This window comes from Labrus mixtus, chromosome 8 (genome assembly GCF_963584025.1).
Source record: "Labrus mixtus chromosome 8, fLabMix1.1, whole genome shotgun sequence".
NCBI classification, from domain to species: domain Eukaryota; kingdom Metazoa; phylum Chordata; class Actinopteri; order Labriformes; family Labridae; genus Labrus; species Labrus mixtus.
This window is the reverse complement of record NC_083619.1, coordinates 21,914,808-21,930,146: the sequence shown is the minus strand read 5'-3', so window position 1 is coordinate 21,930,146 and position 15,339 is coordinate 21,914,808. Positions and strand designations below refer to the sequence as shown.

The 15,339-nt window shown below is 39.3% G+C and overlaps 2 protein-coding genes across 3 annotated transcripts; one reads left to right on the top strand and one right to left on the bottom strand.

The window, feature by feature from the left end:
• Nucleotides 1-378: 378 nt before the first annotated feature.
• On the bottom strand, nt 379-5,058 carry dnajb4 (DnaJ heat shock protein family (Hsp40) member B4). The gene is made up of 3 exons (XM_061045146.1): nt 4,516-5,058; nt 2,422-3,002; nt 379-1,131 (listed from the first exon to the last, which is right to left on the bottom strand). The coding sequence occupies exons 1-3, from the start codon at nt 4,724-4,726 to the stop codon at nt 901-903; spliced, it is 1,023 nt and encodes a 340-aa protein (XP_060901129.1). The 5' UTR covers nt 4,727-5,058; the 3' UTR covers nt 379-900.
• Nucleotides 5,059-7,163: 2,105 nt separating this feature from the next.
• On the top strand, nt 7,164-14,316 carry slc25a24l (solute carrier family 25 member 24, like). Of its 2 annotated transcripts, XM_061045145.1 has the most exons (10): nt 7,165-7,466; nt 7,620-7,746; nt 8,164-8,251; nt 9,241-9,352; nt 9,512-9,670; nt 10,988-11,125; nt 11,231-11,341; nt 13,368-13,535; nt 13,615-13,753; nt 13,831-14,316. In XM_061045145.1, exons 1-10 carry the CDS (start codon nt 7,344-7,346, stop codon nt 14,016-14,018), a joined length of 1,353 nt encoding a protein of 450 aa, XP_060901128.1. In that variant the 5' UTR covers nt 7,165-7,343; the 3' UTR covers nt 14,019-14,316. The 2 variants fall into 2 exon arrangements, with proteins under 2 accessions (XP_060901127.1, XP_060901128.1); XM_061045144.1 differs by having other exon boundaries at nt 7,164-7,466; nt 13,615-14,316.
• The last annotated feature ends 1,023 nt before the right edge of the window (nt 14,317-15,339 follow it).

Here is a 15,339-nt window from a genome sequence, read left to right as displayed (position 1 = left end):
CAAGGAGCCCGTCTCACGCACCCCCCGGCCATGATGAGTGATGTGGCGGCCCCTGGTGGGAAAATGTAAAGGTCTGTGTGTTGGCAGCTGATGACCAGCAGCTGAGACCAGACAGCTATATTTAAACATTCATAATGTTCCTGTTAGTAAGCATTTAAATGCAGTCAACATATTTTTAGTCACACTATCTTTGCACATTTGACTATTGCAATATAAGTTTGAAGTATTTTCTCTTGTACAGACTGTTCACTAGTTATTAGCTTTCTGCAGCATTCAGGTTTCATATTGATAATTAGAGAGTTGCCATTTCTCACCATAACAAAAAAAATCTCCAGATCACTTCATGTGGAAATATTTATTTTAAAATTCAAGTTAAAATACACACGTGACGATCCACATCATTCATCCAGTTTCCTCTTGAGTTACCTGTACGCACATTTAAAGAAAGCCTCTAAATTGAGGCTGTTTTTCTATTCATAACAAAATAAACATGGATGGCAGGTGGCAAAAAAATCTCAGTAATAAAGCCTTTTAAATTAAAATAAAAGCAAGAAAAATAACTTATCTGGCACTGCAATGTTTCCCCAGGATAACAGATTTTTTTTGGCAACTGTCGACCCATTCACTACCGAATATTTGCACAAACAAAAAGATAAAGTGATTGTAGCAAAGGCGCACAAACATAACATGTTATGAACAACCCAGACAGTCTTTCACTTATATCAGCCTGGCAGCATGCATGGTATTTATAAAAACACCACATAGCTCAAAAATAGAGATTGCACATCCCCCAGCAGGGGGTCCATCTGTGGACTTTCAGAACTGTCCTCGTGTGTTTGTGTGTGTGATAGTGCGGGTGTGTTCAGTAACGAGCTTTGTCATGTGGTTGTCTCATTTTTCCTAGGTTGGTAAATGCCGTTTCAGGACGTCCTTGGCGTTGCCGGGTAAGGTGTCGGGAAAGTTCACGTCAAACTCCACCACCAGATCTCCTCTCTGTTCGGGGTTTTTGGGCAAGGGGAGACCCTGCCCACTGACAGTCTTTCTCATGCCGGGCTTGACGACATCCGTGATCTTCATGTTGCACGTCTTGCCATCTATCGTTGACACGGTAACCGAGCAGCCGCACAACGACTAAAGACACAAAAAGCAAGGAAATCAGAGTGAGATTCTGGAGAACATCAACCCACACATGGTCTGCTGTGTGCAAAAATAACACAAGGATCTGTTTGTGCAGTACATTGCTGGGTGATATTGGTGAGGTATTGCTAAGGATGTGTTCTTCATATATCTATATATTGCACTAGATCCAGAATATTAAGATGTATGATGTATACATTTTTTTTAGTTTTAAGAAGTGTGACCAAGATATTTACTGAGCAGAACACTTGTACTTTATAATGATACAGTTACAGTTTCTTAATTGTTCCAAACTTGTCATTAATAGCAAAGGTTGTGTTGCCTATGTGTAAATCTTAACATTGGCACTATGAATATGCAGTAAGCTTACTTAAGCTGATATATTGGATCAGCTCAAGCAGACATTGTGCCGGTTGCTCAAGTTGTTGCGAAATGGTTTCTTTAACTAATGCTTCCAAACAAACCCTCTGAATATCTACAGTTTTCAGTCGTTTTTTGTCTTATCCCAAGCTCCATCTGGTAGCTTTTCCACAACTTTTACTGGACCACAACAGCAATGCACTGTCCTCTGAGTTTGCTCAGCTGTCGTGGTGGAGATGGCTCGGTTGTCATCAGGTGACAACAGGTGGTCCAAATCTCTCTGTCCAACAATGGAATTTAGTTTTGAATGAAATCCTTCAACTTTCTCTTTTATTGTATTCTCTTTTCATGTCTTTCTAATGAAGACTGTAAGGTGCTATGGAAAGCCCTAGAACAGCTATGGTACCCGAATAAAAAAATAAACTACTGAACTATTCTACTTGATTAAAGTTACAACTATTGATTTGATACAACTCTTTGAATTTAAAATCTGAGATGAGGCTGTGAGCTTTATCTCTGAGAGTAGGAGGAACCATATAAGTACATCTTGAGGAGTGTGTGTGTGTGTGTGTGTGTGTGTGTGGGTGTGGGCGGGCGGGCGCCGCCTCCCTGCCCACCGTGTGATACAGCTCCTATTTTCTTAATGTTGATGATCAGGATTACATAAGTGCACAGCCAAAGTGTGTTGTTCAGTACTATGCTCATTCAGTACAGCTGTACATCCAGAGGAAACAGCTACAGAGGCAGCCTACCTACAGCTTATTGATTGTGAACAGCTTTTTTGGAGCACCAGAGCTTAAAAGCAGCACTCTAAACGTAAATGTGAGCTTGTACTGGCTCTGCCCTGTGTGTGACTAATACATCCATCAGACTCTATTAATACTGAAACACTCAAAGCGTGAGTCAAAATAGAAAATGCCTCACCTGTCGCAAGCTCACACGCACAGGATAGACAATGTTCGAGCCCTCTCGCCTAAAGTGTGGATGGGGCTTATCCTTGATGACGAAAACAATGTCAGCAGGAATCGTACTTGGTGACTCATCTCCTTCCCGTGGAAATGTGATCTTGGTTCCCTCCTTCCAACCCCGCTTGATCTCAATTGTGAGAATCTTATCCTCTGTGCGCATGGTCCTGCCGTCTGGATTTAGCCTTTTGCGAGAGATTTTCATCCTCTTGGTGCAACCGTGGAAGACCTCCTCCAGGGTGACCCTCAGTTCATGGATGATGGCCGGGTCCTGCTTCCGGCGCTGAGGCCCCCCGGGGCCGATGTGCCCGTCCCGAGGGAATCCGTTCAGGTTGAAGTTGGTGAAGGAGCCAAAGGGGTCGTTTCCGTCCACGTCCATGTCCTCGTCGTCTCGGCCGTTTGCTTTACGCCCAAAGAACATCTCGAAGGGGTTTGAACCCCCGAAGAAAGTGGCGAAGGTGGCATGAGGGTCCCCGTGGAACGTGTAGGTGAAGGTGCTGCCTTGTCCATCAGCAGTGGGCCCATTTCCTCCCTTGAGACCTGAAGGGCAACAGAAATGATGCATGAGTCATACCTAACATTAAATTCAGCAGCAGGAGAGCTTTCTGCCACAAGTGAATCATTTCTAATGTCATTTTCAAGAAAAGGTAACCATCAGACAATTCCAGCTTCTAAAGTGTGAGAGACAGTGTGGAGACCTCCCTCTTGGCATAAAAACGTATGTGGATATATTTAGGCCAACATCAACCAACAATCAACAATAAGCTGGAGGGCTCATCTGAGGACGACTCAATGATAAAATAAAGAGCAGAATAATTGACTGTGTAAAAATAATCTGTAGTCGCAGCTCAACAGATTAGCTGTCAGTCTCACTAAAGAATTCAGTGTTTTGTCTGAAATTAATTCAGTCACGACAGCCCCACCGTCTGATTTCAGAGCACCATAGCAACCTTTGGTATCATATTGCCTGACCGTTAAAAATTACCCCAATGAGTTTCCAAAAAGTCTTCAGTAAAAATGAAAGCCCTATTGAGGAACATGGTCCACATCACGAGCTCTGATTGGTAATGATCTTTGAGCGTTATCACTGCCTCATTAAAACAGCTGTCACTCAAAACACTGAATTCTTTTGTGGTCTTCTCAAACATTTTGCTTTTGAAACAAGACTTTAGCAATATTTGGACCACAAAATAAAAAAAACTGCTTCCCAAAATAAAATGGAATTATCGAACTTGAGAGAGTTAAAAGTCTGATATCACAAATGTAAAATGTAAAATTGTGGTTAAAGTAAGGTCTCCGGAGAGATCCCTGATAACTATGGAGCTCTATAGTGTATAAATGAGTCATAGTGTTTTAAAGGGACAATTAAGAGTCTTTATAGGAACTCTGACACTTCACATTTAAATCATCCAATTTTTAACCTACTCAAGGCATGGATGACGAGTCTAATGTTAAACATATATCACCAGTTAAGCACATACACACATGTTTGACACACGTGAATATCCCTCTGGATCTATATGATTCTGTGTTTGCTGTTTGAATTGGCAGGCTAATATGTGACTGCATTGTGTTCATATAGCATACAGTACATTTGCATGCTTTAGCAGACAATGCTCAGCATGTTTGCTACATAAATGTTAAAAGCATTATCAGCCTCCATAGACATTAATTGAATGTATACTGGATCTAATTGAATTAGATAGACACAGTGCTACATGACAGCTCTGACTAAATGAAATACCATTTTATTTTTTTACTCCCACAGTTTGTTCTAAATCTGTGGTGAAATGGTTTGGCCCTATATGGCAATAGAATTCAGATAAAGTGACAGAGATCATAACTGATGTTAAATGTACAGAACAGTGAGTCTGTGATTCACTGAACAGCTGTTTTCTCGGCCTCCTCCTGGTAACAGTGAGTGACTTGAATTAAAGCCAGCTGGATTTTACATCCAACCATCCAGGCTCAGCAGCACATTCATAACGGTGTGTTCCGAGGTGGATTGAGAGCCGAACACGGTGTAATGAAGCGAGAATAACCCAGACATTACCTTCCTCTCCATACTGATCGTAAACTTCTCTTTTCTTCGGATCACTGAGCACTTCATAAGCCTCGGCGATTTCCTTAAATTTCTCCTCGGCGGCTGCAGACTTGTTTTTGTCCGGGTGCCATTTCAGCGCCTGTTTTCTGTACGCTTTCTTTACATCCTCCTCTGTGGCTCCTTTAGAGATGCCCAGCGTTTTGTAGTAGTCTTTACCCATTATCTAAGGTATCCCCGAAGATGAATTATGAATTAAAACAAAAAAAAAAAATAGTAGAAAAGCCCTTAGAGGAGGGGAACTGGATGGGTCTGGTCGACGGCTGGTTGTCACAGCAGAGAGTCGGCTTCAGTCCGGACTAATAAAGAGTAAGAAGCCGCAGACAGATACACAGTGCAGGATGAAAACCATTTAGAGGCGGGTTCGTCAACGCAGTGGACCTTCTGCTATTTCTCCGTGACTGGATGACCCTCTTTAAATAGCCTCAGCTCTCTCTCTCTCTCTCCAGCATCCACAGCGCCAACGTCAAACACAAGTCAGCTAAATGAATCTGGTTCCTGTGAGCTCAGCCTCTTACTGGTGAAATGAACGAGCTTTGAGGGGAGGTATCTTATGTTGGAAGGCAGTGAGGATGAAGTATTCAGATTTTTCACTTTGCTTAAAGCAGGTGAGACCTTCATAACTCACGGATTACATTCAACACTGTCATTATTGTTTATAACAAATGTGCACGGGCCTGTATTTGCACTGATTTATAAACCAGTTGTTGTAGATGAAGTAATCAGGATCAGAGATGATTTGATTTAATTAAAGAAGTCAAAGTGTTAAGACTCAAAGGTGGGCTTTGTAACAGAGTTCAAGGGCAACGAAAAAGTAGGTCTGTGTCATTGCCCCTTGTGTCACAATAAAACAATATCTGAAAGCAATCACATCTCTGCTGTCATATTATATAATTTTATTGTTTTTTTACGTTTCAAATGATTTCAGATATGTCTGAATTCAGAGCAAAATAATGTGTTTTTGCAGACAATAGGCTACTAAAGTGGGGATTGGATTTTGATTATTCAAAAGGAGTCAAAAGTATATTTTACTCAAACAGAGTGACTATAGCTGATGAGGGCCGTACCTTACCACACTTTATTGAAATGGTACAAGATAAACATATTGACAGAATAACAATAAAATCAAGTGGAGATATTATTCATTACATTTTTGAAATAGTTACAAACAACACATTCTGTTTTCATTTAATAAAATATAGCGATATGGCCTTCTTAAGTAAGCCATGAGTATTCATGCTTTGATCTAAAAGCAGGGTTGTTCTGTTGCAGATGTTTGAAGTGGAGCTGATACAGTATGTTGTTTTCTCACAGGGCTTTCTGATGTATTTATTATGGACTAATGTGCTGAATTTGAGTAGCTGATAGTTGGGTTTTTAAAACTCCAGAAAATTGTGAGAAATATCAGATTTTCCCCAGAACCATTTTTTTTTTAACCAAATGTTGAGTCAAAATGTGATAAAAGAGTTTGACACCAGGAATTATTTTGTTGGTGAAGTTATTCTCAGAGTATATTCAGCGAAAGGACAGAGCTCGTAGGGGTCTACCTGTCTGACACTGTATCAGAAGACAGCAAACATTATAAACTGAACACACAATCTGTGAGTTTTTGTTGTGCTCCCAGGAGCAGTTTCTTAAGGAATAAAGAGTTTCTGTGACAGTCCCTGAATTTCTTCAGGGCATCCATCATTTCTGACTGAGTACTGAAGTCAACCTCAGATAAAACAGAGTTAAACCAAGGTATGATTCATTTGCAGGAAATATAAAACGACGTGTATACTTACAGTTATGTAGTCATGCTTAAATTAATTTACATACAGAGTCCACATCTCAATATTATAAGAACCATTGTTTGTTTATTTGTTAATTGGCCAACTGATCATGAAAAAAAACAAAATATGGCTTTCATTTGTTTTGAATGCAAAAAGTAAAAACATTTGTGAAGAATAAGCTGTCAGTTAAATGTGTTAAAGTAAAAAGTTTTCCTTTTGACTTGTAGAAGTAGGAAGTGGTTCGGCCACATGTAGAGTCTCCAAAAGTACAGTTCTTGAGTAAATGTGTTAATTTGTTCTACCCCTCTACTGTTAGAGAGTTAACAATAATTAAATAAGAGAAATATTATCATGACTTATTGTTATGCATTTTTTTAAATGGCCAAATCCACCAGGGGGCGCTGTGATGAACTCTCAGCTCAAGCAATAATACATACAGTACTTCAAAGACAAATAGCCTTCTAATGTTTGTTATAGATTGATAGATATTTTTGTCCTACTGGTTCCATGTTGAATCTACATTTTTATGTTTTAATCTTATGTTTATTTGTTTTTTACCATACTTTTTTTCCCGTGTTTTTTATCACTTGAATTTATCGTTTTTTGTTGTTATCAATTCTATCTGATTGTATCCAAAACCCCAATCTTATGTTTATTTGTTTTTTTTACCATACATTATTTTTAATTTGTCCTTTGTTATAGTCTGTGTAATCTTTACAAGCAGCTCCACTAAATTGGGATTATTGAGTGTTTGTCGGCTCTCTTGCAGCCACAGCGCCCCCTGCTGTTCCACAGAGACATTGTCGCCCTATGCGCTAATGTTAAAACCGCTTACACTGCGGTGGTTCTGTTTTCTGCCAGTGAGTCAGCGTCAGGGCTGCAGATCAATAACCTCTGATTATTATCACTGCAATAATTATCTTCGTAAAACTTAAAGCGTAGCAGACAGACTGCATTTTTTTACTGCCTAGATTTTTAAGCTGACTCTAATTTGTGTCCAAACGAATCATGGATCAGTTTCGTGGTTTATTTGTAAAATTGGACCAAAACAAGGATGGATTCATATCCGTATCGGAGCTGCACAATGAAATGAGAAAGCATGGGATCCTGTCAGGTGATGGCAAGGTCAAGGTAAGAGTCTTAATAATTTTATGTAGAGCATTTAATGTGTGTGTGTGTGTGTGTGTGTGTGTGTGTGTGTGTGTGTGTGTGTGTGTGTGTAAGGGTTTATTTACATTCATTTACCACGAACCTGCTAATGGACGAGTCTTGATCCCCCTTTAGAGTATCATTGACTCTTATGACAAAGACAAAGATGGCCTGTTGGATTATAAAGAGTTCCTCAGCTACATGATGGACAGAGAGAGGAAATGGAAAATTTACTTTCATGAGCTCGACAAGAACAAGTGTGGTGAGTGTCACATGCCTTAGGCTCTTGAAACATCTCTCATGGACACATTATAAAACACGATGAAAGTATGAAAACCCCAGTATAACACACACCATGTAGCCTAATGAAATATGAATCTCTATTTAAGGTATTTCCTTTTTTCCTGCTAGTTGTTACTATAAAGTTATAGTTTTCTACTGATCCTACCTTTTCTTTATAAACCACCTCAAATGCTAATTCTCTCACAAGACGCTGCATTTTGAAGGTCAGGCAGGTAAGGCAACTACGCAAAAGATGTGTTTATGGTACACAGAAGACAATGCACTGCACTCTGTGACCCTTACACCCTTAGAGTTTACTGTATGACTTCCTAGAAATAAAACTGGAAGAGCAGTGCTCGTATCTGTTTGTAATTTTGTGCATTTCTTCTCTGATCAGGGGTGATTGACCAGGAGGACATCATAAGTTTGTTTAAGGAGTTAGGAGTGGTCATATCAAAGCCGAATGCAAAACAAATTATTCAAATGTAAGATTTCTTTTGCCCACTCCACTGTACCCTATTGGTTTATTGTTGTATTGAACACACACTCGTTCACCTTTAAACATGCACAGGAACCTTTAGCAGCTCAGATCAGATTAGTTCTAAACATTTGATTACCAAACAATAAAGAAGATAGCATCACTGTACAGTTTAGTTTCTATGGTTAATAAGTTATCAGAGATTGCTTCATATTATCAGTGTTTACGTAACTATTCCTCCTTACAGATCAGTTATACTCAACATAACAATAAAATGAATTTAAGTTCAAGCTGAAATGAAAGCACCTGTGGGTAGTTTTCAGCTGAATGAAATGAATACGGATGACTCTATATGCTCTACAAAAACTTTCAAGACCATCAGGAATTAGATTTTTATTTCTTAAGTGTATAATAAGGCCTGAAATGGCTGCAGAGGGGTAGGTGTCATCAAGTAAATTAACTGCATGCTGAAGAAACTGACATTTTCCACAGAAAAGGTTTACATTGTGTGAACAGTTTGATTGTTCAAATTTAACCAGGAGAAATATTTTAGAATAAACCTTACCTACACATGTACAGGACAGTATCAGTATAGAGATAACAGGTATCTCTTTGTCCACAGGGGGCGCCAAAATAATCACTTACCAAAAGGTCCTCAAAGGAGCTTTTTTAAGGATTTTTTTTTTTTTCACCAAATGGCCATTAAATCTTTGATCAAAGGAAAAGAAAAACGTTTATAGCTCAGTAGCTGGGACGTGAAAGGAGGATTTAATCTGGACTCATTTGACAAACTTTTACATCTCTGTATTATAATAGATTATAAAGACATTACTAGAAACTTTTGAAATCATGATTTGTTTTCCTTTTTTGTAAAGTGATGCTAAGATGACACAGTTTGGTGACAAATGACACAACTGCTCATTATGACTCTTCACTACAGCACGTGTTAAAACAAACAAACTACGACTTTCTGTCTCTGCTGCATGTGAACTAAAGGATGGATAAGGACAGCTCCATGACAGTGGACTGGGGTGAATTCCTGCATCATGTCATCCTCAACCCTGTGGACAACATCGGGGAGCTAGTGTCGTCGTGGAAACACAGTCTGGTGAGATCATCCGGCATCATCACACTCATTACTGTTGATAATTCAGCAAGGCAGAGGTGTAAGCCCAAGCTGTGACACATTGAGTGTCCACTTGAGTGTGAGTAACGGCGCAGCGATTGACGGATGACAAATGTTATTGTTCACTTTGCCCGTGTGCAGGTTTTCGATGTGGGCGAGAGCCGTGCGATGCCCATCGAGTTCTCTGAAGAGGCGTCTGGTTTTGGGGCCTGGAGGACGTTTGTTCTGGCGGCAGGACTGGCCGATGCTGTATCTAGAAGTGTGACAGCACCCATTGACCGCCTTAAGACCCAACTTCAGGTCAGCCACACAGCGTCAGGCGCTTTTGTGTAATTCATCAATAGATTGTAGGAAAACAATGAATAGAAAAACACACGCTGGATAGTATGGGGGTACAGGTTCATAAAAAGTTCAAACCTTTTAGATCACCTTTTTATTCCAGGACAGCCTATGTAGCACTGTGAGGTTAAAAAATCATCGGTGTACTATATGAGAAATAGCTCCCTGTGTAAACATGTAAATGACTGCCAACAGTCACTGTAAGTAGAACTCTGGTCTATGAGCCCCCTGACCCTTTTGTTTTGGCAGCTTTAGGAATTGTTTGTGACTGAAAGGGCATTTTAGCAGAGTTCCTTTTTAACATGAACACCTGTGTGGTTGGATTCATTCGATTTAACAAAATCTAAGAAAGGCTATTCAGCGGTGCAGTGATTACCGCTGTCACCTCACAGCAAGAAGGTTTCTGGTTCAAATCTCCATTCGGAGTTGTCAGGGGCTTTTCTGTGTGGCGTTTGCATGTTTCACCCCCGTGCATGTGTGGGTTCTCTCAGAGTACTCCAGCCTCCTCCCACAATCCAAAAGACATGCACCTTAGGTTATGACTCAGAATTGGCTGTAGATGTGAGTGTGAGCAGGACTGGTCGTTTGTCTCTGTATGTCAGCCCTCTGATTGACTGCCGACCAGATCAGGGTGAACAACCATGACAACAGGGGGTCTCCAGTTACCCCGTGATCCCAAACAGGATAAGCTTTATGGATAATGGATGGATGACTGGATGATCTGATAAAAAACACAAACACCTAAACATTTCTGATATAAAACCCTTGTTTTTAAATTTATTTTTGTTCTTTAGTTAATGTGAAAAAAAAAAAACACAGACAAACACATACCTGTAACAATATTACATTGTTTCATTCCTTTGCAGTAGTTCAGTTTTAATTTCTTTACTTGTTCTATTTGCCGACTCAGGTGGTCCTTAAAGCTGAGCCTATGCTGTTACACACTGTAATTAAAGGACATGCATCAACTGGGTTTCATTTCAAATGTAGTCACTTTGTGTCCTCCGAGGAGTAATTTACATCTTCGTTAATATTTTTAAGTTGTTAAGAATTTGTTGTTCCAGGATGTAATTCTTTTGACTAAGCCAAAAAATAAACAAAAGCACAACCTGAAGTCAAGAACGAAAACCTAAACCTGTGGTGTCTTGATCTTAACAATAAGATCTAATAATCTCATTAAGAGGCTTAATGCTGTTTAATGTGACATCCTCACCTGTAATCATTGAGGTCTCAAATCGTTAATACTTAATATAAAATGATTTTCTTTGTGCTTTGTAGGTTCATGGATCCAAGGCGTTCTCTCAAGGCTTTCAGGAGATGAGGGCCGGTGGTCTGCGTTCGATGTGGCAAGGAAACGCTGTCAATGTTCTGAAAGGAACACCACAGTCCACCCTGCAGTGTCTCATCTACACTCAGGTGAGCGACACTGACAGACAAGACTCACTGTACTGTGAATTATTCATGCGACGGTTTCTTGTTTCTACTCGACAAGCCCACTGACAGCGTCTCCCCTCTGTCCAGATGAAGGTGTACACCCAGAATAGAACGCAGCAGACTCTGACGGTGCAGCAGCGTTTCGGTTTGGGCTGTGTGTCCGGTGCTGTTGCTCACGCTGCCTTCTACCCTTTAGAGGTATCAGAGATCAGTGGCAGGTCTGAGTGCTTTCACATTTCTGTCCTGTCCTCTATTTTGTCATAACATTGTGAAAATATATATATTATTACATATATTACAAAACCAGTGTGTCCATGATAGAATAATTATAATGCTTTAGTGTATTTCCTCAGAGCTGGCCACTAGCATGTTTGTTAGCATGGCTGTAGAAAATGATTGACACTGAGATTGATTAACTTTGTGCTAAAGATCAGTCTATGGGCCACCTTTATATCTTGGATAATAACATTACTTAGATTGGAAAATCTTTATTGTCCCAGAGGAGCAATTTGGCTCAGTTAAAATGATATACCTTTGGTTTAGCACAACAAACTTAATACTTCAAAAAGGCGCATTCAAAGATCTTATTGTCTTCCTTTATTCTAGTCAAATCAGAATATTAGGAAATACTTCTACTGAAGCCCCAAGCAGACATGCAGTATTTACTCAATTTCCTGTAATAACTAAACATTTCCAGAGATTGTCCTCAAGGGTTTGACTTATTTATCTCCGATCATCCATCCTGTTGCGAAAGGGAAAACAGACAGGGCTTTCACTTCTGCACAAAACTCCTGAAAACTACTTGAAGTGTTCAGGGTGAGCTGCACGTGTAGACACGTTTTTCATTCTGACTTTCCCTGGACCGTCTCCTGCCTGCCCCATAGTAAATTTTCTGCATAAAGTCAGGGCGAGCTGATTTGAGAACACAGCAGGAAAAATTCTGGAAAATTCACCATGATCGAGTGGTGAGGTTTATATACTCCAACCTGCACATGACCTAAGAGTGTATGCCAGGACCAGTACGATCTCTATGCAGGCAACCATCTACTGCATTAGGGTTTTCTGTTTGCCTGTATTTTTCTCTCCGCTCTTTTGTTGATATTGTGGACGTGTCAAACTACAGGTAGCATTGATATAAGGGCAAACATTAGCCTCTAGAGACCAGAACATTTCAGGAGTGCATCTGTGAAAACAGCTTAAGTAAATCAAATGTATGGATGCTTGTTTGCTTAGGGCTTCTATAGACTTCTGCTACATCAAGAGTGTAAAAAATAAAATAAAATTCTTCCATTAGTATACGTTTGGAATAAAGTTCTTCCTTTTAGTTGAGCCAGCCCGCAGTCTTAGATCCTCAGGTGGGGGCCTCCTGGTCGTTCCAAAGTCGAGACTTAAAACTAAAGGTGACCGGGCCTTTTCAGTCAGGGGGCCCCTCGACTTTGGAACGACCTCCCTGAGGAGATAAGACTCGCAGACTCCCTCAATTCTTTTAAATCCCTTCTTAAAACGTACTTTTACAGACTTGCTTTTATGTGATGTCGTCTTCTTAATGTCTTTTCTTACTGGTTTTACTATTTTTATCTTCTTTTACTTCTTACTGTCCTTTTATTTATGCTCTTATCTCGTATTTATGCTCTTATCTTAACTCCTCTTGTGTTTTAACTTGGTAATTTCTTATCTTACTTACTTAGTCTATTTATGTTTCATGTTTATATTTACATTGTATTTTTATTAATATTATAGTTTTGGGTTTTTTGATCCTTTAACCACTTGTTTCTATTTCTTTTTCTGCTCTTACCTTCTTATTGCTGTTATCTTTTTATTTGCTTTTATCTCTTTTAGTTTCTTACATTTTTTTAAATCTTTGGTCCTCTTGGTCTCAGCTCGTGTTGTTGGGTTCTTGTGTTGCCTGGGTTCTTATGATGGTTCTTATGATGGTCGGGTTATATATGTCTGTTGGGTATCGTGCACTTTGGGTTCTTTTCTGTTGAATTGTATTTCATTATTTTTAGTATTTTGCATTTGTTTGTTCTTGCTGTTGTTTATGTTCTTCTGTGTTTGCTTTAGTTTGTTCTTGTTTTTGCTGTTTGTCAAAGCACTTTGTAAACCTGTGTTTTTAAAAGGTGCTGTATAAATAAAGTTATTATTATTATTATTATATAAATGAAAAAATAAATAAAGTACAGATACTAACTTCTCTCATATTTCTGTCATATCTTCCCCACAGGTGCTGAAGGTGAGGTTGAACCTACAACAAGCTGGCACCTACAATGGTGTTGTGGCATGTGCCCGTTCTATTTACAGACATGAGTCCATGTCCTCTTTTTACAGAGGATTCAAGCCCAGCATCCTCTGCATGATCCCCTACGCAGGTGTGGAGTGTGCGGTTCATCAGGTGAGACAGAACAACAGTGAAAGATACACGACGTGTTTTGAGGAAAGATACTAACTCTAACATTTGTTCCCCGTTGCAGTCCATCATGAACTGGGCGAAGAGTGACCCTGCCTACAACAGTGACTCCAAGCTGTTTTTCTTCAGTTTTGTAGCCTTCGCTTCAGGACAGATGACTAGTTACCCGCTGGCAGTGATCCGGACTCAGCAGCAAGCACAAGGTAAAGCTCTGAAACATCCAAAATCATTTACAACAACTTGGGGTGTTTTACTAATCGCTATTTGTCTTGTTTTCCAGCATTCAGCTCAGATTTACATCCAGCTAAAGGAGTGTTACAAGGACTCATTGGGATATATGAAAGAAATGGAGTTAGAGGATATTATAACGGGATGGGGGCCAGCTTTGTCAGGGCTATTCCATGTGCTTTGATAAACTACACTTTAACTAGAAAATTTGAAAGTCTATTTTCTTCATTTGAGTCTTGAGATGAAGTGACGAGGTTGCTTTCTTTTTGTGCGGATCTTTTTCTTTTATAACTTTTTAAGGGACTTGATCAGGAAAACTGTGAAACAAATATTTATTTGACCTGACTTTTGCAATATAACTAGAATCTTCTCAAATGGTTGAAATTGCTTGGGTGAGGTCTGTCAGACTTAAGTTATCATGTGTCTGTGACTCAACCTTTCATTTAACTGAACAGTTTCCCACTGATCAAGAGACTGAAACATGGTGCACCATGTGTTGAAATGTGAGATGTACAATAAAATTTTATTTAATTACGGAGTTCAGACATCTTAATTTCTGTACATTACTAAAAATGACTTTATTTGTTTGAGCTGAAAGTGACTTCTATTGCAGGAGCAAGCATTTTGTGTTTATTATTTTGTTCCTTTTTTCTTTTTACAAGTCAATGCAGGTATTGAATTCAATTGCTGTGAAGATTTGTGCTAATCTCAGTTGATAGTAGGGCAGACAGTTTGAGGAAACTTTACTTTAAGTCTATATGAGATTAAAATGTGTTCTACTTGGAAAAAACATCAACAACACAACAACATACAAACAAACATAAAATACCGATGAATGCTTTTCAGATGAAAACCCAAATGGTGTGTACATGTACTTTCATGTACTTTATAATTGAATTTTATACCACATTGGGCCATGCTTGAAAGAGGAACAATCCAGTCCTCCTCAAAATGTACCTTTTTAATTAACACTACATAGAAAAACATTTAATGATGACGTGAATTGTTGTCGATTTCAAGTGTTAAGTACAGTCAAAGATTTTTATATAACAAATACATATATTACAGGGCTCTGGTAGCGCAGTGGTTAGTGCGCGCGTCTCATGTATGGAGGCTGCAGCCCTCAATGTGGGCAGCCCGGGCTCGAATCCAACCTGTGGCTCATTTCCCGCATGTCAATCCCCACTCTCTCTCTCTTCCTGATTTCCATCTCTGTCCATTGTCCTATCTCTCCATTAAAGGCAGAAAAGCCCAAAAAACATATATTACTGACAGAGGTAGTTCTACCACTTAACAACATCCAACTCACATACATACATGTTGTTGAATGTTTTTAAAGGCTAGCCTACAACTCAAATGAACTAGAAAATAAATTGGAACAAATAATAGGATAGGACAAAAGATGTGTGTGGAACACAAAAAGGGCTTAACAGGACTTTGTCTAAAATCGGGTAAACTTTGTTCATATCAGCAACTTTTCCTGTCTGGCTGTTAACTTATAAAAAGGTACAGAACCAATGCAGACTCAGAAAAAACAAAGAAAACATGACAATACCTTACC